General features: G+C 44.5%; 1 protein-coding gene across 19 annotated transcripts in view; it reads right to left on the bottom strand.

Moving 5' to 3' along the window:
• The window catches only part of KMT2C (lysine methyltransferase 2C), a 310436-nt gene extending 291362 nt beyond the window's left edge, over positions 1 to 19074 (bottom strand). For 14 of the 19 annotated variants that reach the window (XM_074378881.1, XM_074378879.1, XM_074378885.1 and 11 more), the window contains exon 1: positions 18038 to 18419. In XM_074378881.1, coding sequence (XP_074234982.1) covers positions 18038 to 18198 — 161 coding nt within the window. In that variant the 5' untranslated portion in view covers positions 18199 to 18419. Of the gene's footprint in view, positions 1 to 17251; positions 17792 to 18037; positions 18420 to 18940; positions 19011 to 19050 lie in introns of those variants that run through there. The other 5 variants (XM_074378890.1, XM_074378891.1, XM_074378876.1 and 2 more) reach the window with 4 other exon arrangements.
• Positions 19075 to 23634: the final 4560 nt, after the last annotated feature.

Raw genomic sequence — 23634 nt, 5'->3', positions numbered from 1 at the left:
CTAAATAAATAAATAAATTCTATTTTAACAGAAGTTCAAATTAATCCCAGCCTATCACTAGTATTATTCCCAAAGACCCTGAAAGAAAAAACCTACATTTGGCAGTAGCCTCTTAATAACACAGAAAGGTAAAAGCAGGTGAAAGTTACCATAAACTGGATTAGGATTAGCAAACACTAAGGGATGAGTAGAATAATAAGATCTCATAAACAGATATTTAGTATGAGCTTCTGCATCTAAGGAGAATCAAAAATAATTTTTTAACGTAAAAAAAGATATTGACCAGGTGCAGTGGCTCACACCACTGTAATCCCAGGACTTTGGGAGGCCAAAATGAGATCACCTGAGGTCAGGAGTTTGAGACCAGCCTAGCCAACATGGCAAAACCCTGTCTCTACTTAAAAAAAAAAATTTGCTGGGTGTGGTGGTGGGCACCTATAATCCCAGTGACTCGGGAGGCTGAGGCAGCTGAATCGCTTGAACCCAGGAAGCGGAGGTTGCAGTCAGCCAAGATCACACCATGGCATTCCAGCCTGGGCCACAAGAGTGAAACTCAGTCGGGCCGGGCGCGGTGGCTCAAGCCTGTAATCCCAGCACTTTGGGAGGCCGAGGCGGGCGGATCACGAGGTCAAGAGATCGAGACCATCCTGGTCAACATGGTGAAACCCCGTCTCTACTAAAAATACAAAAAATTAGCTGGGCATGGTGGCGCGTGCCTGTAATCCCAGCTACTCAGGAGGCTGAGGCAGGAGAATTGCCTGAACCCAGGGGGCGGAGGTTGCGGTGAGCCGAGATCGCGCCATTGCACTCTAGCCTGGGTAACAAGAGTGAAACTCTGTCTCACAAAAAAAAAAAAAAAAAAAAAAAAGAGTGAAACTCAGTCTCAAAAAAGAAAAACCAAAAAACGATCTTTACCCAACACTGTTTCCCAATGCCAACACCAGGCAAATAAGAATCTCAGGACACCTGTCACCAACATTGCCATTGCAACACTTCCACAAGCCAGCTACTTCTAATTGAACAGTTAGCTTTTCCTTATCCCAGGAAGAATGAATCAAAAGATAATGGGGCTCAACAGAAAGAAGAATTAATTGGATAAAAAGTAACTTAAGAAACTAATAAATGGGCTATGTGGCTAAGACGAAAAACCAAGAAAAAAATAAGCCAACAACCGAAAAAGGAAATAATTTCTCCTATGAATTCATTATTAACATCTTCTGAACTACAAGGTTGTGTTTTATTTAAAAATTAAAAGGCTGGGCCGGGCACGGTGGCTCACACCTGTAATCCCAGCACTTTGGGAAGCCGAGATGGGTGGATCACGAGGTCAAGAGATCGAGACCATCCTGGTCAACATGGTGAAACCCCGTCTCTACTAAAAATACAAAAAATTAGCTGGGCATGGTGGCGCGTGCCTGTAATCTCAGCTACTCAGGAGGCTGAGGCAGGAGAACTGCCTGAATCCAGGAGGCGGAGGCTGCGGTGAGCCGAGATCGCGCCACTGCACTCCAGCCTGGGCCAAAAAGCCACAAGAGCGAAACTCCGTCTCAAAAAAAATTAAAAGGCTGGTCCGAAGGTATTGACTTATCTCAATTGACTGTTCACAATCTGTTACAAATCAAACTCCTTGTTCTACTGTTTCCCCCCTTCTCACTACGCACTTGACTAGTCTTAAAAAAAAAAAAAAATCGGCCAGGTGTAGTGGTTCACGCCTGTAATCCAAGCACTTTGGAGACCAAGGCGGGTAAATCACTTGAGGCCAGGAGTTCAAGACCAGCCTGACCAACATGGTGAAACCTTGTCTTAAAAAATAATAATAATAATTAAAAAATAAAAAGTTGGCCGGGCGCGGTGGCTCAAGCCTGTAATCCCAGCACTTTGGGAGGCCGAGGCGGGTGGATCACGAGATCGAGAGATCGAGACCATCCTGGTCAATGTGGTGAAACCCCGTCTCTACTAAAAATACAAAAAAATTAGCTGGGCATGGTGGCGTGTGCCTGTAATCCCAGCTACTCAGGAGGCTGAGGCAGGAGAATTGCTTGAACCCAGGAGGCGGAGGTTGCAATGAGCCGAGATGGCGCTATTGCACTCCAGCCTGGGTAACAAGAGCGACACTCTGTCTCAAAAAAAAAATAAATAAATAAATAAAATAAAAAGTTACTTGGAAAAAAAAAAAATCTACACTGACTCATTCCTATCCTTCATTATCCTTTAAAAAACCAAACCCATAAAAACATAAACCTGGCCGGGCGCGGTGGCTCAAGCCTGTAATCCCAGCACTTTGGGAGGCCGAGGCGGGTGGATCACGAGGTCAAAAGATCGAGACCATACTGGTCAACATGGTGAAACCCCGTCTCTACTAAAAACACAAAACATTAGCTGGGCATGGTGGCGCGTGCCTGTAATCCCAGCTACTCAGGAGGCTGAGGCAGGAGAATTGCCTGAACCCAGGAGGCGGAGGTTGCGGTGAGCCGAGATCGTGCCATTGCACTCCAGCCTGGGTAACAAGAGTGAAACTCCGTCTCCAAAAAAAAAAAAAAAAAAAAAAACCATAAACCTTAGGATATCAAAAACTTTGCACTCTGCAGATAATGTAGACACAATGTTGAAATTGTAGTCACCATGTTCAATAAGCTCACAGTCTGATGCTGGCGTCCCCAAACTTTTTACACAGGGGGCCAGTTCACTGCCCCTCAGACTGTTGGAGGGCCGCCACATACTGTGCTCCTCGCTCCTCACTGACCACCAATGAAAGAGGTGTCCCTTCCTGAAGTGCGGCGGCGGGGGGGTGGGGGGGTGGCGCGGAGAAATGGTCTCAGGGGGCCGCATGCAGCCCGCGGGCCGTAGTTTGAGGACACCTGGTCTGATCTATCATCTTTCTTAGTTGTGTTATGATCTGCAAAAATCTTGACCTTAGAGTTCAGTTATCAGACTTAATACTGCAAAATAAGGTTTATCATAGTACTTAACTAACTATATTTGAGGCCAGGTGTGGTGGTTCATGCCCATAATCCTAACACTTTGGGAGGCTGAGGCCGGTGGACTGCCTGAGCTCAAGAGTTAGAGACCAACCTGGGCAACACAGTCAAACCCCATCTCTACTAAAATACAAAAAATCAGTCGGGCAGTGGTGGGTGCCTGTAGCCCTGGCTACTCATGAGGCTAAGACAGAAGAATTGCTTGAACCTGGGAGGCAGAGGTTGCAATGAGCCATGACTGCACCATTGCATTCCAGCCTGGGCAACAGAGTGAGACTCCATCTAAAAGAAAAAAAAAAAATTGTATATGAAGTACTAAAGTTTGTAAAAGTTTATTTTACATTTAAAAATACGGCTAAAAAAATAAACAAACAAATAAATAAATAAGGGCTGGGTGTGGTAGCTCACGTCTGTAATACAAGCATTTTGGAGGCCAAGACGGGCAGATCACCTGAGGTCGGGAGTTCAAGACCAGCCTGACCAACATGGTGAAACCCTGTCTTAAAAATAATAATAATAGGGCTGAGTGTGGTGGCTCACACATGTAATCCCAGCACTTTGGGAAGCCAAGGCAAGCAGATCAGGAGAAGCCAAGACTTGAGGTCAGGAGTTGAAGACCAACCTGGCTAACATAATGAAACCTCACCTCTACCAAAAATACAAAAATTAGTGAGGCATGGTGGTGGGCGCCTGTAATCCCAGCTACTCAGAGGCTGAGGCAAGAGAATGGCTTGAACCTGGGAGGCGGATGCTGCAGTAAACAGAGATGGTGCCACTGCACTTCAGCCTGGGTGCAGAGTGAGACTCCATCTCAAAACAACAAAAATAAAAATAAATTAGGGCAGTCTAAGATTATCCTTATAATTTCACTTCAATACACTTTCTTGGGTACAATCATAGTATACGCTTTAGAAATGAAAATAATATTAAGAAAACAGTAACAGGGCCGGGCGCGGTGGCTCACGCCTGTAATCCCAGCACTTTGGGAGGCCGAGGCGGGTGGATCACAAGATCAAGAGATCGAGACCATCCTGGTCAACATGGTGAAACCCCCGTCTCTACTAAAAATACAAAAAAATTAGCCGGGCATGGTGGCGCGTGCCTGTAATCCCAGCTACTCAGGAGGCTGAGGCAGGAGAATTGCCTGAACCCAGGAGGCGGAGGTTGCGGTGAGCCAAGATCGCGCCATTGCACTCCAGCCTGGGTAACAAGAGCGAAACTCCGTCTCAAAAAAAAAAAAAAGAAAACAGTAACACCACCAAAAACAATGAAATATTTAGGAATCAATTTAACAAAAAAAGTACAAGACCTGTCCACTGGAAATTATAAAATATTGCAGATAGACATTAAAGATCAGATAAAACAAAATCATTTGTTTCATTTTTACAGTTGCTGTCAAGCTTACTTTTCTAACACAGATCCAATGTTATACCTCTCTGTTTAATATCGTCAATGGCTCCCTACTGCCTACAATTAACATTCAAAATGCCCAATTTACTTTCCCTTCCTCATTTCCTCCCATACTGGACCGTAGCCTCTTACAAAGCAAAGGTCAGGATCAGACACACCTGGATTCAAATCCTGGCTCAATCACTTACAAGCTATGTAAAAATTCATCCTTCCTTTTTAAAACATACTAATGATCAACTCCATGTGATCAGTAATTATCAAATAAGGTAACTTCTGGTAAGCACTAGTAGTGCCTAATGCATAATAGCCAACTACTAGTTTCTCACTCCCCCTTTTCTCTTCAGTAAAGTCTGTTTTCATTTTTAGACTCAATACAGATATCTTCTGAAGACAGTTCCTGTGAAGTAAGTTCTTTCTTCTCTAAGCTTCCTCAGCAGTTTCTGAAATCTATTGTAAAATGTGTCATTTGCATTATAGCCTGCACTGAGTTACCAGAAATTGAGGGTGCGGATCTTGCCTTATTTTGGTTTCTCCAGTGTAAACTACAAAGTAGATTCTCAATATTTTATTTTCTGTAACATCCACTTTGGGTGATTAATAGTGAACAAACAGGAAAAGTAAATACGACTAAGAATAAACCATGCTTTAAGAAGGTACTTTGAAAGGAACAGATTTTAAATCATCTATCATCTAACACCCACGCCAATCCGTGATGAACACATAGCATGAGCAAGAAATGAACCTTTGTTAACTGATGCCACTAAGAACTGGGATTCTTTGTCACTACAACATATTCTATAAATTCTGACACACCCATTAAAGGAGATTAATATTTCTCTACATCATCCACATCTCCAGTGTTTAGAATGTTCTGCACAAAGTGGGAACTTCTGTACAGTAAAAAAAAAAAATATCAAAAGAATAGACAACCTACAGAAAGGCAGAAAATATATGCACACTATGCATCCAATAAAGGCCTAATATACAGAATCTATAAGGAATGCAAACAAATCAACAAGCAAAAAACAAATCCCATTTAAAAAATGGGCAAAGGGCATGAACAGACACTTCTCAAAAGAAGACATACATGTGCCCAACAAGCATATGAAAAAATGCTCAACATCACTGATTAAAGAAATGCAAACCAAAACCACAATGAGATATCATCTCATACTAGTCAGAATGGCTATGATTAAAATGTTAAAAAAAAAAAAAATGTCGAGATTGTAAAGAAAAAGGAATGCTTATATACTGCTAGTGGCAATGTTAATTAGTTCAGCCACTGTCAAAAGCACTTTGGAGATTTCCTTAAGAACTGAGAACTACCATTCAATCCAGGAATCCCATTACTGGATATATACCCTAATTAATGAAAATCTTTCTACCATACACATATGTTCATCACAGTACTTTTCACAATAGCAAAGACATGGAATCAACCTAAATGCCATCGTAAGAAAACACAGTACATATACAAGAAAGAATGCTGTGCAGACATCTAAAAAAAAATGAAATTATCCTTGGCAACAGGATAGATGCAGCTGGACACCATTATTCTTAAGTGAATTAATGAACAAAAAAACAAATATTGTGTGCTCTGACTTACAAACGGGAGCTAAACACTGAGTACATGTGGACACAGAGGGCACCAAAAGACACCAGGGCTTACTCAAGGGTGGGGACTGGGAAGAAGGTGCGGATCCAAAAATTATCTACTGAGTACTATGCTCAATAACTGAGCAACAGAATAATTTGTGCACTAAGCCTCGATGACACACAATGTGCTCATGTTAACAAATCTGTGCACATACTCCCTGAACCTAAAAGGAAGAAAAAAAGTACAAGGAAAAAATTTCTAGTGCATCCTAGAAATGTCTGAGAAGTGAGATAAAGTCTCTGATGACTTCACAATGCAGAGGGACCAGCCTCAGTACCTACCCTCCGCACTTTGAAGTGAAATAGAAATAATCATTCGTGTTCAAGTCATTATTATTATTATGGGGTTTTCAATCACATAAAGACAAACCTAATCCCCTAAGAGTTGGCCCAGAAATAGATATCAGTTCAGCCGGGCGCGGTGGCTCAAGCCTGTAATCCCAGCACTTTGGGAGGCCGAGGCGGGTGGATAACAAGGTCGAGAGATCGAGACCAACCTGGTCAACATGGTGAAACCCCGTCTCTACTAAAAAAATACAAAAAATTAGCTGGGCATGGTGGCGCGTGCGTGTAATCCCAGCTACTCAGGAGGCTGAGGCAGGAGAATTGCCTGAACCCAGGAGGCGGAGGTTGCAGTGAGCTGAGATTGCGCCATTGCACTCCAGCCTGGGTAACAAGAGCAAAACCCCGTCTCAAAAAATAAATAAATAAATAAAGGTAAAAATAAATAAATAAATTTCAGTCTGGACAAATATTCTCAATTTGGGGGACAGTTCTTGGCTCTATTCTACTTTCCCCTGAAATGATCAGGAAGAAGGCAGGGAGCAAGCAACTCGACCACCACACCTAGATCCAAATACTCTTTGTTCTTGAGTCCCTTAATTCAGAAAACTATCTGCTTCCAGCAAAACAGATTAAAACAACTACCATTTTATTCAATTGTGATTTTGTAACCTGGGCTGAGCTTAGCTAGGTGATTCCTCTGTTAATCTTGTGTGTGTGTGTGTGCATGTGTGTGTGTGAAGGTTTTGCTCTGGGGGGGTGTGTGTGTGTGCGCGCGTGTGTGTAAGAGAGAAAGAAAGTTTTGCTCTGTTGCCCAGGCTGGAGTGCAGTGGCACAATAATGGCTCACTGCAGCCTCAACCTCCTGAGCTCAACCAATCCTCCCTGCTCTGCCTCCTGAGTAGCTAGGACTACAGGTACATGCCACCACATCCAGCTATTTTTTGTATTTTTTTGTAGAGACGGGGTCTTGCTACATTGCCCAGGCTAGTCGTGAACTCCTGGGCTCAGGTGTTCCACCTGCCTTGGCCTCCCAGAGTGCTGGGATTGTACAGTCATAAACCACCACACCGGCCCCTCCACTCATCTTATTAATCACTTTTGTGTCTGTATTCAACAGGCAAGTCAACTAAGGGCTGAACTCAGCAGCAACACTGAAATGGTTAGGCCTCTCTCTTTCCATACAGTCTTAGAATCTCTTCCTCTCCACATCTACTCTCCAGCAGCAAGGTATGACAGCTTCTTGCATGGCAGCAACTCAGGGCTCCCAAGAGTACAAAAGTAGAAGCTGCTTGACATTCTCAACGCTTGTACCCAAAAATAGCGGAGTGTCATTTTTGCTATGTTCTACTGGTTAAAGTGAGTCACAGGGCTAAGCAAGACACAAAGGGAAGCTTTGAATACCTATAGGCATGGTTCACTATGGGTCACCAATATAGTAAACTACCATCTCCCCTTTATTTACTGTACAAGTAACACCTTAATATATGACTTCTAGCATTCCATACTCTTTCTGGGACTTAGTTATCTATAAAATAAGGGGTTAAACTCAATATTCTTGAATTCTCATCTATTAATAGTTTTAATATTCTACAACTCTGTAAGTATGAAAGTCTTATATAGTATGAAATATAAGAAAAACTTGGGGCCAGGAGCAGTGGCTCATGCCTGTAATCCCAACACTTTGGGAGGCCGAGGCAGACGGATCACCTGAGGTCAGGAGTTTGAGACCAGCCTGGACAACATGGCAAAACCCCGTCTCTACCGAAAATACAAAATTTTAGCTGGGTGTGGTGGCAGGAGCATCTGTAATCCCAGCTACTTGGGAGGCTAAGGCAGATGAATCACTTGAATCCAGGAGGTGGAGATTGCGGTGAGCCAAAATGGTACCACTGCATTCCAGCCCAGGCAACAGGAACAAAACTCCATCTCAAAACAAATAAACAAACAAAAAATTGGTCATACTGACCAAACACTTCAACTATGGCAGAACAATCCAATGATGATAACTTTAAGGTAAAGAACATGGTTGTTTCATTTTGTTATTTTATATTCAACTATGTGCTTATTCCAAATGTAGTACATATGATTGGAATCCCAAAGTTAAGGAAATTCTTTTTTTGCTAGGCTCCACTAAAAGAACAAAACCGCACGGACTTCACTGACACCGTCTATTATGTTCCTTCTTCCAACGTAAATCACCTACAATAAGGTGTGAAGATCTAAAGTGACCAAGGACAAAAGACATAAGCAATCATTTTAAAACCACATAAAATAAGTTTCATTGAGGGAGGCCTATTAATAAAACCCTAGTCAGCATTTATAACATGTAAAAATCTACTCTAACAACATTTAAAGGTTTGAGTAATAAAAAATTTTGGAATAATATTACTACATTTACAACTCCTAGGGAATTGCTGTGGTTGTTTTTCATGTATTGCTCATAATGAAAAACATTCCATAGAGATTTCTGCTGACTTAGCTTTTTAAAAATCTTTCTTCTTTTTCTATTTACTGGGGACATCTGCACACAAAGGAAATCTTTGCCACCCCACTATCCCCACCTCCAATATCAACTGCATTATTTTATTTTATGTCATTTTTTTTTTGGAGATAGGGTCTCGCTCTGCACCCAGGCTAGAATGCAGTGGCATGATCACAGCTTACTGTAGCCTCCACTCCTGGGCTCAAGTGATCCTCCCATCTCAGCCTCCCAAGCAACTGGGACTACAGGCACACACCACCACACCTAGCTATTTTTAATTTTTTGTAGGGATGGGGTCTCACTATGTTACCCACGCTGGTCTCAAACTCCCAGACTTAAGCAATCCTCCCAACTTAGTTTCCCAAAGCACTGGAATTACAGGTGCGAGCCAACATACCCAGCCTTACGTCATGGCATTTTTAGAGTGAGTTTGGTTTCTGTTAACTTCTGTCCTTAACTAGTTCCATGATAACAGGTAACTAACTGGTTGACTGATAATTGATGATGAGTGGCAATGACAGTAACAACTGTACTTAAATCCTGACCACAGTACCTTTTAATGCGACTTAGTCTATACCAGAGACTGTTCTAAATTTTACACATTGTATACATTAACAACAATCCTAAATTAGGTCTATAATTACATCTTCTCTACAAACCACCATAGCACAAAAAAATTAAATAACTTGCCCAAGGTCAAACAGTTAATGCGTACTAGAACCTATACTTGAATCCAGAAGGTCTTAACTCTATAATCAGTGCTGTCCCCATAACTTGGTTTTCTCATTTGTAAAATAATTTACTATTTTTGAAGTATTAGCTTTTTTTTTTTTTAATACACAGATGTACACTATAAGAATATACTCCTTAGAGTTTTTTTGTTTGTTTTTTTTTTTGAGACAGTCTCACTCTGTCACCCAGGCTGGAGTGCAGTGGCACAATTTCAGCTCACTGCCACTTCTGCTGACCAGGTTCAAGCAATTCTCCTGCTTCAGCCTCCCAAGTAGCTGGGATTACAGGTGCCTACCACTGTGCCTGGCTAATTTGTAGTTTTAGTAGAAATGGGGTTTCACCATCTTGGCCATGGTGGCCTTGAACTTCTGACCTTGTGATACACCCGCCTCGGCCTCCAAAAATTACTGGGATTACAGGTAAGCCACCATGCAGTATTAATATTTATTATGTATCTTTCCCAATCCTTTTATATGCACAAAATACATACACAGTTTGGGTTTATGCGCTTTTCACAAAACGAAGTTACTACTAAACTCACTGCTTTACAACTCTTGGCAAATTTTTTCTCTAGTTCAACAATGCATCATAGACATTCTCCCACTTCAGGGCCCACAGATCTATCTCTGTCTTGATTTAAAACTGCCTCCCTCGTAGTCCACTGATGGGTATTTTGTTGTTGTCAACTTTTCTCTACTATTAATACTACTGCCATGAGCATCTCTGTATGCACACACTGTCCATTTGTAATGAGAATATATTCTGATCTCTCTTCTTGTTTTTCTGGGTATAACTGTTCCCCCATCTCCTAAGCGTAACAAAGCACCCTAATCTTTTACTATTTCCCATACTCCATATTCTCAGTGATTACATGTTAAGTCACATCTTTAAATAATTATCCTAATCTACTCCTCAACCCCAATCCTGCTTCCCCAAATGCTTAGCAGGCATCCAATCTACCTGGATGCCACAAATTTCCAAATTCCTCCTCTGCAGTGACTAGAATCTTCCCTCCCATTCACACTACCAACATTCTATGCTTTGGCTTAATCACCTCACACTACAACTATTGTAAAGGCCATTATCTTTGCCTCCAGGTAACTCCTGTCTCCGCATTATTACCAGAGTGGTTTTTTTTTTTTTTAATAATAGGCATTATTAAATCACCAAGTATTTGAGTGTCTACATTCAACTGCATAAAATGCTAAGCAGAATACAAAGTAATTTATTGAGGTTCCTATCCTCAAGACTGTAAATACCTGCTTTTACAACTTTAAGAAATAAAATAACCAGGCATAAAGCAGAGATTGAGACCTGCAGTCCCCTGATGGTCCACAGATTAAACCTAGTCTACAAGGTGCAGTCACAAATGCTATTTTAGATTCTAATTAATGAAAAACATTGAAAATCCAAGAGATTTTAAAAATCATAAAAATCCAAGTTTCCGACCTCTTGAAAAATCTAGAAGCAGCATCTCAAACAGCAACCATCGGACAGAATTCCGTACCACCTTCACCTTAAGCATGGCAGAAGGACTCCCAGACTTCCCCAAGGCTGCTTTTATTTGCCATTTTCTCCCCAACCCAAGGTCTTAAGTGTCAGTTGTCATTCAGATTCTTAGAAGCAGACTACTACTCATTTAAATTGCTTACCTGCTCCCAGTAAACAGTGTATAACTCCTGAACTCAAGGATACAGCCCAAACTCATGAGTCTGGTATTCAAGGACTGTAACAGCTTGGCCTCACCACTACACGCGGCCTCTATTCTAGTCACCCAGTCACCCACTACCCCACCTTTTAAACTTCCCTCCCGCCATAATTTCATTCACATTGCTCCCTTGCACACTCATTTTCTTCTCATTCTACTTGGCTAAATCCCACCAATCCTTCAAGGTCTAATTCAAGCACTACTTCATCCAAATCTTTGAGTATCCCTCTAGGCCACAATGAATCTTCCAGGATTGACTACTGTTCATACCAGGACATACTTAGCACTTTGCAGTTCTTTAAGTAATATATACCAAATGAAAGATCTAAGAAGTTACAGAAAAGTATAGAAAACTTAAGACTTCTTAAACAATTTTACATTTGTGGATCATATGTAGGTACTGCCATCCCAAAATTAACAGCAGAAGCAAAGTGAAACAATTTTCCTACCTTTGCCGGGTGCGGTGGCTCAAGCCTGTAATCCCAGCACTTTGGGAGGCCGAGGCGGGTGGATCACGAGGTCGAGAGATCGAGACCATCCTGGTCAACATGGTGAAACCCCGTCTCTACTAAAAGTGCAAAAAATTAGCCGGGCATGGTGGCACGTGCCTGTAATCCCAGCTACTCAGGAGGCTGAGGCAGGAGAATTGCCTGAGCCCAGGAGGCGGAGGTTGCGGTGAGCCGAGATCGCGCCATTGCACTCCAGCCTGGGTAACAAGGGCGAAACTCCATCTCAAAAAAAAAAAAAAAAAAAGTGAATTTTCCTACCTTTTACATAAGGCTTTTTCTAGACTATAACAAAGTGCAAAAAGAGCTGTGTCATTTCTGTTTCTCTTAACTTATGCTCTTCATTCGTTCAAATTATGCAAATAAAGTATTGACACTTCCAATTCTAAATTCAAGGTTAGTCTTTCTATTACATTTTTACAGATAACCACCAGCATACATTTACATGCAATGGCCATCATAAAAAAAAAAAAAAAAAAAATCTCTATTCTGCACCATAACTTTTGCAACTTATCCTGCCAACAAATTCTCAAAATAACCACTGTAGCACAAACATGATAAAGATAATTTTTAAAAAGAGGAAGGGATTAATCAGCTTTCTGAAATTAAAAGATAAAAATGAATCAAAACAATTAAAAAAAAAAAAAAAATCTAAAGGCAAACACAAACTCACAAACTGACGAGGTTTATTCCATGGCAGCTAAAAACTGTTTGGCCTAAACATCTCACAGATTAAAAACTAAATTACAATTGGCCAGGCGAGGTGGCTCACGTCTGTAATCCCAGTACTTTGGGAGGCCAAGGTGGGCGGATCACATGAGGTCGGAAGTTCAAGACCAGCTTGATCAACAGGGAGAAACCTCATCTCTACTAAAAATACAAAATTAGCCAGGTGTGGTGGCACATGCCTGTAATCCCAGCTACTCAGGAGGCTGAGGCAGGAGAATCACTTGAACCTGAGAGGTGGAGGCTGCAGTGAGCCAAGATTGGCCATGCACTCCAGTCTGGGCAACAAGAGCAAGACTCTATCATCTATCCATCTATGTATCTATGAATAACAACCTATCAAGGGTATGTAACACTTTTGTCCCTACCAGATAAAAGTGCAGAGGGACCATCTAATGTTAGTTAGTTAGAGTCTTGCTCTGTCACCTGGCTAGAATGTAGTGGCGTGACCTCAGTTCACTGCAGCCTCAACCTCCAAGGCTCACACAATCCTCCCAGTTTAGCCTCCAGAGTAGTTTGGACTACAGGTGCCTACCCCCACACCCAGCTAATTTTTCTGCAGAGACAAGGTCTCACTTTGTTCCCCAGGCTGGTCTCAAACTCCTTTTACATGAGGACAAGTGATCCTGCTGCCTCAATCTCCTGGAAGTGCTGGATTACATGTGTCAGCCACCACACTCAACCTTAATGTCCTTTATAACTGAAAACTGACCAATTTTCACCTTGGAAGGTCAGTGAAGTTGCACGGAAGCCCCTCTGTCATACACTTACAGCGACTCAAGGACACAGAGTTAGACAACTACTGTCTACCCAGTGAAACCTGACTGTGGCCTGGGAAACTTTGCAGTTTTGCGAAATAGAGGCATAAGAAGAAGCAGTGTGGCTTGTCACTCGGCAAACTGACGACAAATCTGGCATTATGGAATTAACTGAAATAATAGGAAAAATGTAATAAATCACAAATTTCAGAATGGGTAAACAAATTGTTGTGACACTTTTATTAAATTCCCATGTAAATCCATGTTTATCAAGTTTACATATTAGTAACCAATATGTTTTATATAAAATTGTATACTAGACTAAAAACAACATACTCTCAAATATTAGAAATTCCCATGAACAGGGCAACAGTAAACTACAGTAAGGTCAGGTTAAACAACCTCCTAACAGTAAGAAAGGGTAGCAATCCTATACCAGCTTTTCAACTGAATTAAAACATTTCAGCGCCTACTAAGTGCCAGAGAACAATAACTATTAAAAATTTCCATTTAGGCCAGGCGTAGTGGTTCACGCCTGCAATCCAAGCACTTTGGAAGCCAAGGCAGGCGGATCACCTGAGGTCAGGAGTTCAAGACCAGCCTGACCAACATGGTGAAATTCCGTCTTAAAAAAAAAAAAAAAAAAAGCCAGGCGCGGTGGCTCAAGCCTGTAATCCCAGCACTTTGGGAGGCCGAGGCGGGTGGATCACGAGGTCAAGAGATCGAGACCATCCTGGTCAACATGGTGAAACCCCGTCTCTACTAAAGGTGCAAAAAATTAGCTGGGCATGGTGGCGCGTGCCTGTAATCCCAGCTACTCAGGAGGCTGAGGCAGGAGAATTGCCTGAACCCAGGAGGCGGAGGTTGCGGTGAGCCGAGATCGCGCCATCGCACTCCAGCCTGGGTAACAAGAGCGAAACTCCGTCTCAAAAAAAAAAAAAAAAAAAAAAATTCTGTTTATCAAATCTTTCGAACAACAAATTAAGAATTGCTATCATAAAAATTACACATTTGCATTATCTCAAAAAGCATGAATAGTGCTCTCTCTCAGCTATAAACTTGCTTTATTAAACAGTATATATTGTAATGCAGTATACTTTTCTATCACTTATTTCAAATTTACAGCTATCAAAAAGAGAATCTGCCAGGTGCAGTGGCTCATGGCTGTAATCCCAGCACTCTGGAAGGCCAAGGTGGGTAGATCACCTGAGCTCAGAATTTGAGACCAGCCTGGTCAACATGGTGAAACCCCGTCTCTACTAAAAATTCAAAAATTAGCTGGGCGTGGTGGTGGGCACCTGTAATCCCAGCTACTTGGGAGGCTGAGACAGGAGAATCATTTGAACCCGGGAGGCGGAGGCTGCAATGAGCAGCACTGCACTCTAGCCTAGGGGACAAGAGCGAGACTTCATCTCCAAAAAAAAAAAAAGAAAGAAAAAAGAAAAGGAGGAAATTTTGTTGGGGGAAGGACCTTACAAATACAAAGTAGTAGCCTGCTGCATAGCCATTTTTGCTGTTCCTTGCAATGACAATCACTGGTTGTGTCTTATTTTTCTAGAACAATAATCCTTAAGGTGGCTCTCTAATAATAGCAATTGCCCTCTGAAAAGAAAGTGATTCTGGGTATAAAGAGTTTACTCAAAAAGGGTCAAAGATAGTGCTTCAGAAATTCTATCCCTATCACCTGCTGCTTCTGTATAACCACACCCATCCCCCACACCCACCCCATTTCTAACATCAACTTTGATGAGTTGGTAAGAAACATGGTAGAGTAGAATGTTCCTTTGGCTTCCCAACTTGGTAATGGGAATTTACAGTTTAAGGATGGAAAAAATAAAAATCAAAGCTTCAGAAAAAGTTTTTTTAACATTAACAAAACAATAATCAGATCTTTAATGTGCTCATTCTGGCAGAGGCTTCTTTGCCAGACCTGTGCCTCTGATAAAGATTATGAACTACTCCAAATAATCAAGTAATTTGATAGTCTTTACAGTTAAGGAAAACTTTCAGATGAATGTAAATTTCGCTGTGCCACTTGACATTTGTACAACAGAAAATCTCTACTTAACATACTTACCTTTCCAACTCTAAGATTAATAGCTTCAGTTCAAATTTCTTGATTTTAGATATTAAACAAAATTTTAAAAGTTATATTAATATAAAAGCAGCAACTATATAGCTTATGTTTTTTTATATGTGATAAAACACACAAAAACAATCTAGCTAACACTATAAGACAAGAAAATGCTTTATTTACCTAATTATTAAAAATTCAAACTGGAGAAAAGCGTAATTGATGGTGCACGTTTTTTATAAGCCAAAGATAAAAACACAAATCCACTTTAGTGTCAAAAGGCATCTTCTCTACTTAATGCAACTCACTAAATTAATGAACACCTAAGTAACACTAACTTAAAATATCTCTATGATATTTAACTAAGAATATTAATTTTCATTTCTCAGGTGAATTACTTGCAATTTCACATAATTTCATTGGTTACAGACCTAATTTACACTGGTTACACGTAAGTTTCACTTTCAGGGTCTTTAGTACCCAACTAGAGGGTTTTTTCTGCATGGATTCTAACATGATGTAGAAATACACAATTGAAAAACCTTCTCTTTGCTTTCCAATTCATATGTTAGTTTCCCTTTACATGTTTCTAAAAACTGGGGATTCCATTCCCTTCAAAAGACATTTAATTTCAAAAAAAAAAAAAAGCTCTAAAAAGTTTGGACTCGTCAAATTTACCCGTAGACTTTCCTATAAAGAATGCAGTACTAGTTTTCAAATCCAAAAGGAAAAATTCTCTAAAGACTTACATTTGTTCTAAATATTTCCAAAAGTTTTGATGTTTCAGCGTTACACTGTCATTCAGCAAAAATTTTACCTTCTCCAAAGGCTACCTATTTCTTCATGAGATTAAGAATTAAAATAATAAAGTGGCAATACCCTAATCGTCCGGTGCACCCAGGAACTGCACTAATACAAATGAGCTCGTTTCAAAAGTAGGGGGTGTGTGTGAGTGTGCAAGTGTGCGTGCACAAGCACGGCCTTACATGAGTATGGGGTGTAGAGTGTGACAACATAGGTCTACTCTTTCTAGAGTAAGAATTCAAATGCAAATTTAAAACAACAATCTCAAATTCATGTTCAGTAAGAGATGAAGGAACGTTTTTCAAATAGTGAAATGGGAGACAATCAAGGTAAAACCCCAAGATGGCTTGTCCTGAGTTCCTTTAAAGGATACCAGAAAGTGGCTTAGACGTCTACAAGTTACTTAAACCTCCACTTCCTTCTCCAAATTTCAGTTAATATAGAGTAAGGGCATTCTATACCTGACATTACATTACAATGCAAACGGCCTAATAAAATAAATGCTAACTTTGTATCACAAAGAAGCTAATGTAATAATGTACACACATCCTGTACTTGCTTCCCTCACTATTATCATAGCTAGGTAAGAGCTGGCAATGAAATATGGAGGCAAGCTGAAGGGCCTGAATCATTTTCATAGTAAAAGGACGGCAGGGCAAGAAAAGAGCACATTCAAGTCAAGTGCCTAATGGGTTCCCACAACCCAGCCCTGTTATGCCTCAGTTCACGCTACTATTTTTACTACAAATCACCAAACAACAATACTGTTACTAAGTGAACGCACCCGAACCAAAGAAACAGCCTATCCATAAACGTGCTGGCTTCCTTCACGTCCCAGCGCACCCTTCCACTCCCGACAGTTCAATGAGAATATCGTATCATGAAATGAGTAAGCACACACGCCATTCTACAACTTCGAGAGACATTCACAGATCTTCCACGGCACACGCAAGAACCACAGAAGCCGAGCAGTTCGCTGGCACTGAAACGGGTTTCTTAATTTACAAGCAAAGGCGTCCAATAACCGCTCTGTAAGCAAACATTTCTGGTCCTCTAATAAGCTGGTGTCCACCCCTACTGCATGCTCGAAAGCAGGCGAACCTTTTCCCAAACCCCTCACAGCTAAGACTTACTAGGGAAGCGACATTTACATCGGCACTCTTCCCGAATAAAAGTGCTCTTCGTATCCTGCCTTACGAGGGGACACAGGCTACGTCTCCAAAACTTAGGCAGGCCGTTCCCCGAAGCTGTGGGATCCCACAGGAGTTGTGCTTTCGGAGCCCAGCAGTGCGGTTCTGGGTGTCGAGGGAGGGGGGCGGAAGAAGTCAAATGGCTTCCTAATATATCATCAAAAGAAGAAAACACAGGCTTGGGACCAGGAAAAGTTCCAGGAGCAGGTCGCTGACAAAGAAAAGCTGCACTCGCCCGGCCGCTTTCTTCTCGCCCCCAGCCCGCGCCCCGAGACCACCTGGCCCGGGCGTTTTGACAGCTCCGCGTCTGCCGAGCGCCGACGGCTCGGCGGTTCGCCGGGAGCCCGTCCGGGGACTACCTGGGCGCGCTCCGGGGCTGTTTTCTCAAGGATCCGGCTAGGCCAAGACGCGGCTACGGGAAATGTCTCCAAGAGAGGAGTTGCGGGGAACACCCCGCGAAAAGGCCCGACTGAAAAGTAAAGTGTGCGGAGCCCGGCGCCGGCGGGAGCCCGGGCGGGCGGCGCGGAGCGGGGGAGGCCGGGCGCGGGCGGCCGCCGAGGGGCGCGGGGCCAGGGCCGGGGCCGGGAGCCGCCGCCGCCCGCGGGCCCGCCCCGCCCCCACCCCGCCGGGGGGCGCCGGGGCGCGGGGGCCGCGGGGCGGGCGCCCGGTGACAGCTCCGGCCCGGCGCCGCCGCTGGCTCCCGGCCTGGCTCCCTCGCACTCAACTTACTTCTTTCTGGCTCTCTGGAAAGGGGAAGCGCCATCTTTGCGAGGCCGGCCCCGAGGTCTTTTGTCTGCGGCTGCGGGGCTCGGGGCCGGGGCTCCGGGCTCCTCGGGGGGTGGTGGCGGCGGCTGCGGCTGCTCCACGCTCTTGTCCTCCTCCGACGACATCCTAGTCACCAGGAAAGACACATGGATCCCGGTCCTCCTCCTGGGGGGCTCCTCCCGCCGCCGCGGCCGCCGCCGCCGCCGCTGCTGCTCGGGTTCCTCCTCCCCGGCTCAGCCTCTCGCATTTCCCGCAGCCCCGGGAGCAGCAGCAGGTACCGGGAGAGGCGGCAACATGGAGCGAGCAGGACACGCACTCACACACATCGGCGCGGGCGCGCGCACCTCCGCGCGCAGGGGCCGGGCGGGGGGCGGCGGGCGGGGCGCGCGGTGCGGGGCGGGCGGGGCCGACGGGTGCGGGCGGGCGGGGCGGCCGGGCGGGCGGGCGGCGAGAGGGGCGCCGGCCCCCGGGGTCTCCGCCCGCGGCCCCTCCCCCGGGCCGCCCGCGGCGGGAGGAGAAAGGGGCCCGGCGCGGGGAGGGCGGGCCGCGGGGCCCGGCGGGGGCGGTGGAGGGGTCGCGCCCCCGGCCGGCCGCCCCTCCCCCGCGCGTCAGGCTCGTCAGGCCCGGGCGGCGGCGGCGAAGTTTTGACAGCTGCTCCAGTGGCGGCGCCGGGCGCCGGGGCTGCGCGGGCGCCGGGCCGCGGCTCGCTCCTCACACTCGCTCTCTCACACACGCTCGCTCGCTCTCCCGGAGCAGGGGAGGAGGAAGTTTTGCGGGTGTGCGTGGACCCCACACACGCGCCGCGCGACCGTGGCCGCCGCGCGAGGCCCGCGCCGGGGCTCCCCCGGGGCGACCCGCACCACAGACCTCTCCAACTCGCCACCGTCGCGCCCACACACCGCCGCTTCGACGGCCCCCGCCCGCTCCCCCACTCTCGGCCCCTCGCCCGCCCCCCGCGCGCCGCCGCTGCCACTCACGGGGCTCGCTCCGCGCATGCGCCGCTCCCGCCGCCCGCGGACGCGCCGCCGCCGCTGACCTCACCGCCCCTCCCCCCGGGTTCCCTCCCCCTGTGACGCGGCGGCCGGGCCCAGCCGCGACTCCGGCTCCGGCTCCGGCTCCGGCTCGGGAGGGAGCCAAGCTGTGGACCCAGAGATCCGGGATCGGGATCGAGGGACGGCGGGCGAGGGCGGGAGGGAGCGGCGGACACACGCCGAGGCGGCCGCTGGCGCAGAGGGCAGCCCGGCGCGGGGAGCACGTGTGCGCCCGCACGGCGAGGGCAGCCCGGGCTCCGCTGGTTCTCGCCGAGGTCTTTCCTCGTAGCGGCCACACTACGGCGAGGAAAAGGAATGGAGTCAACTTCGTTCTAATCCAACGCCAGTTAGAGTTTCATTATTATAACGTCATTTTTTTTTTTAATCCAGAAAAGGTTCATAAGGATGTAAGACGGAAAGAACGATGGCAGCTTCAGAAATAAAACGGTTAAGGACAAAAGCCTATAAAAACCCAACCTCTCGGTTTTAACGTTCAGTGTGTTGTGATGAAGAGGCAAAAATCGAAGTATTTCTAAGCCTCTTCTTACAATATGTTAAAATGGTAAAAAGAAAAATGGGGCTAGAATCCGCCTGAAAAATGCGCTTTCTCAGGAAGGACATTACAAATACGGGATTCCGGATTTCTCAGGCGAATACTCACACTTGGACGTTGATCTCTTCTGTGCTTACCATTCGCTATCGATTAGTATATGGGAGTGAAAAAAGTCTACATGTGAATTAGGGGGAAACATTAAGACCTATCAACCATTTGTGACGGATTGGGGTAAACTATCATTTAATAAGCATCTACGTTGGGCCTGGCATTAAGAGGCACACTCTCATCCTGATTTCTTTTGATCTTCACAATGTAGTTTCAGTGTAAGGTAAAAATAATAGGCTCCTTCTCCAGCGATGTTGTTTGCTTTCCCTTACAGTAGCTAGGATATTAACTTTACCCTGTGTCTTCCACTTGGGTAAAATATACACACTTCGATTCCCAGAGCCTATTCTAAATGAAAGCATAATTTTTTGAAATGGCTGAAATAAGGAATAAAGTCAGATAGTCATTTGAATTCCTTTAGGGTTTAATCCCTGCCGGCTCTTTCAAATTTGCCAAATTTATAACCAAAGTAAGTTTGCGATTGAGGAGGAGGCTGGCATGGTAAATGCAAACTACAAATTAGCCGGGCGCGGTGGCTCACGCCTGTAATCCTAGCACTTTGGGAGGCCTAGATGGGTGGATCACCTGAGGTCTGGACTTCAAGGCCCCTGGCCATCATGGTGAAACCTCATCTTTATAAATAAAAATATATATATACAAATTAAAAGTACGTGACGTGGCGGGGCATGGTGGCTAACGCCTGTAATCCAAACACTTTGGAGGCCAAGGCAGGTGGATCACCTGAGGTAGGGAGTTCAAGACCAGCCTGACCAATATGGTGAAACCCCGTCTTAAAAAAAAATTAAAAAGTGGCCGGGCGCGGTGGCTCACGTCTGTAATCCCAGCACTTTGGGAGGCCGAGGCGGGTGGATCACGAGGTCGAGAGATCGAGACCATCCTGGTCAACAAGGTGAAACCCCGTCTCCACTAAAAAAAATACAAAAAATCAGATGGGCATTGTGGTGCGTGCCTGTAATCCCAGCTACTCAGGAGGCTGAGGCAGGAGAATTGCCTGAGCCCAGGAGGCGGAGGTTGCGGTGAGCCGAGATCGCGCCATTGCACTCCAGCCTGGGTAACAAGAGGGAAACTCCGTCTCAAAAAAAAAAAAAAAAAAAGTACCTGACGATTACACATAGAAATACAACATATACACAACTAGTGATAAACCTAAGATGTGATATATTGAAAGTTTACTGAGTACAAATAAGACAGCACCCTTTCTTTTTTTCATTTTTTCAACACATTATACCTTAAATAAAGTATGCTTTCAAAATCAGATTATTGATCAAAATCTCCATGTGTTCCATACTGAAATAAGAATAGGCGCTTTCACTGTTGAGTTTCACATGCACAAAATTACACATCAGTGTAATTTACTTTGATACGCTTCTCCAGCACTTCCGAGAACTTCAGTGTCAGTGTATACAAATTGCAAGTCACTCCTGCTGGAGAGTTCACAAGAAACAAAGGGGACCAAGAGCAAAAAAGTGAGCCGAGTGAATGGAAGAAACAGAGTGAAGGGTAGAAACCGAGGTTCCTGCAGCAATGCTTCTGGAAAGACGAAGATGATGCAGGTGACTAAACCCAGCCTTAAATTTCCATTCCTTTGGCCACTGTAAGCAGGGAGTTGGGATCTGTTTTAAGAGAATTGATAGCAGGCTTCTTGGCATGAAGTTATCATGAGCAGAGCAAATAAAATATAACCCAGGATGCTGAGGAAGGATTCAAGGAATACTTACTCAACATAAATAAAGGTTTTCCAGAGGTTTTCCATCTCAGTAATCCAAATTACACAGCTCTGAGACCACAGTGGCAAAAATCTAGGAGGCTGGGAGCTGAGGTCCTTCAAATTATAAAACCAAAAAGGCAGGAGCATCTGGAAATGGCACCAAATGCAATAGAAAAATATCAGACTATTTCTTTTTCTTTTTTTTTCTTTTTTTTTTTTTTATGATGATGGGGTTTCACCATGATGGCCAGGCTGGTTATGAACAGACTATTTCTTAATAGAAATGTTAAGCATACATATTAAATATGCATTTTTAAAATATGGTAGATGTGCACTAACCTGTTAACCAATCACCTGCAAAGGGCTGAATTACAAGGGACTTTCACTGTCTGCAATATTTGAATATTTCAAAGCACATGTAGTAATCATTTAATCATACACACACACACGCACACACACACACACACACACACACACACACACACACAGAGTTTTTAATGGGGAGGGAATGAGGATTGTTATTTGTGGCAAAGAAAAACCAATGTGTCAGGAAACTATAGGCAAGGAAGATTCTCAAAGTGTCTAGCAAACAAGTGTCAGTGAATGAAAAGTCATAGTCCACTATTCATTCTTACTAATTGAAGGTCTATAAAATGTCATTGATATGGTCTTTATTTAGAGCGCACAGGTTCACTGCTAAATGTTGTCTGTCTCTTTTGTTTTCTCATAAATTCCTCAGGGCTTTTTAGGAACCAAACTTTCACAGTTACAGAAGGATCACTGAAAACTTAAACATATAGATCTTCTAATTTTTGTGTTCATATCGTTATTATTAAAGTTGCACTGTAGGCTGGGCACTGTGGCTCACGCCTGTAACCCTAGCACTTTTGGAAGGCCAAGGCGGGTGGATCACTTGAGCCCAAGAGTTTGAGACTAGCCTGGGCAATACAGTGAGACCCCCATCTCTACAAAAAAATACCAAAGAAAATTAACCAGGTGTGGTTGGCACATGCCTGTAGTCTCAGCTACTTGGGAGGCTGAGGTGGGAGACAGTCTCGCTCTGTTGCCTAGGCTGGAGTGTAGTGGTGCGATCTCAGCTCACTGCAACCTCCACCTCCCGGGTTCAAGCAATTCTCCTGCCTCAGCCTCCCGAGTAGCTGGGATTAGAAGCACATGCCACCATGCCCAACTAATTTTTGTATTTTTAGTAGAGACAGGGTTTCACCATGTTGGCCAGGCAGGTCTCAAACTCTTGACCTCAGGTGATCCACCCACCTCGACCTCCTAAAGTGCTCGACCATCCGAAGGGTGCGGTGGCTCACGCCTGTAATCCCAGCACTTTGGGAGGTCAAGGCGGGCAGATCACCTGAGGTCAGGAGTTCAAGATCAGCCTGCCCAACATGGCAAAACCCCATCTCCACTAAAAATACAAAAATTAGTCAGGCATGGTGGCATGCGCCTGTTAACCCAGTTACTCAGGAGGCTGAGACAGGCGAATCGCTTCAACCCAGAAGGCAGAGGTTGCAGTGAGTCGAGATCGCACCACTGCACTCTAGCCTGGGTAACAAGAGCGAAATTTGGTCTAAAAAAAACATATTGCTTTACAAGTTATTTCAGCAATGTATATCACGTACCTGTTTGGTGGAAAAGTTAAAGGAAGAAACCAGGAAGGAAACAAACAAAACAATTATCTTCAAAAGTAATTTATGTGTAAGAATGTGAGGCCTAAGTAGATGTTTTGTAGTACATTTTATATAGATATGAATTTTGTCCTTTAGGCGTCTGTACTTTAAACCAGGCAGTATTAGTTAACAAGGATAAACACAAAAGGACAAGTAGGCAACTAGAAAATAAGCATGGAGGCCAGGCACAGTGGCTCACGCCTGTAATCCCAGCACTTTGGGAGGCCAAGGCAGGTGGATCACTTGAGGTCAAGAACTTGAGTTCAGTCTGACCAACATGGTAAAACCTTGCCTCCACTAAAAATACAAAATTAGCCAGGCGTCGTGGCGAGGCGCCTGTCATCCCAGTTACTCAGGAGGCTGAGGCAGGAGAATTGCTTGAACCAGGGAGGCAGCGGTTGCAGTGAGCTAGGATGGCGTCACTGCACTGCAGCCCAGGTGACAGGGCAAGATGCTGT

The sequence above is a fragment of the Saimiri boliviensis genome, chromosome 10 (genome assembly GCF_048565385.1).
Source record: "Saimiri boliviensis isolate mSaiBol1 chromosome 10, mSaiBol1.pri, whole genome shotgun sequence".
NCBI classification, from domain to species: Eukaryota; Metazoa; Chordata; class Mammalia; order Primates; family Cebidae; genus Saimiri; species Saimiri boliviensis.
This window is presented reverse-complemented; position numbering and strand designations above follow the sequence as displayed.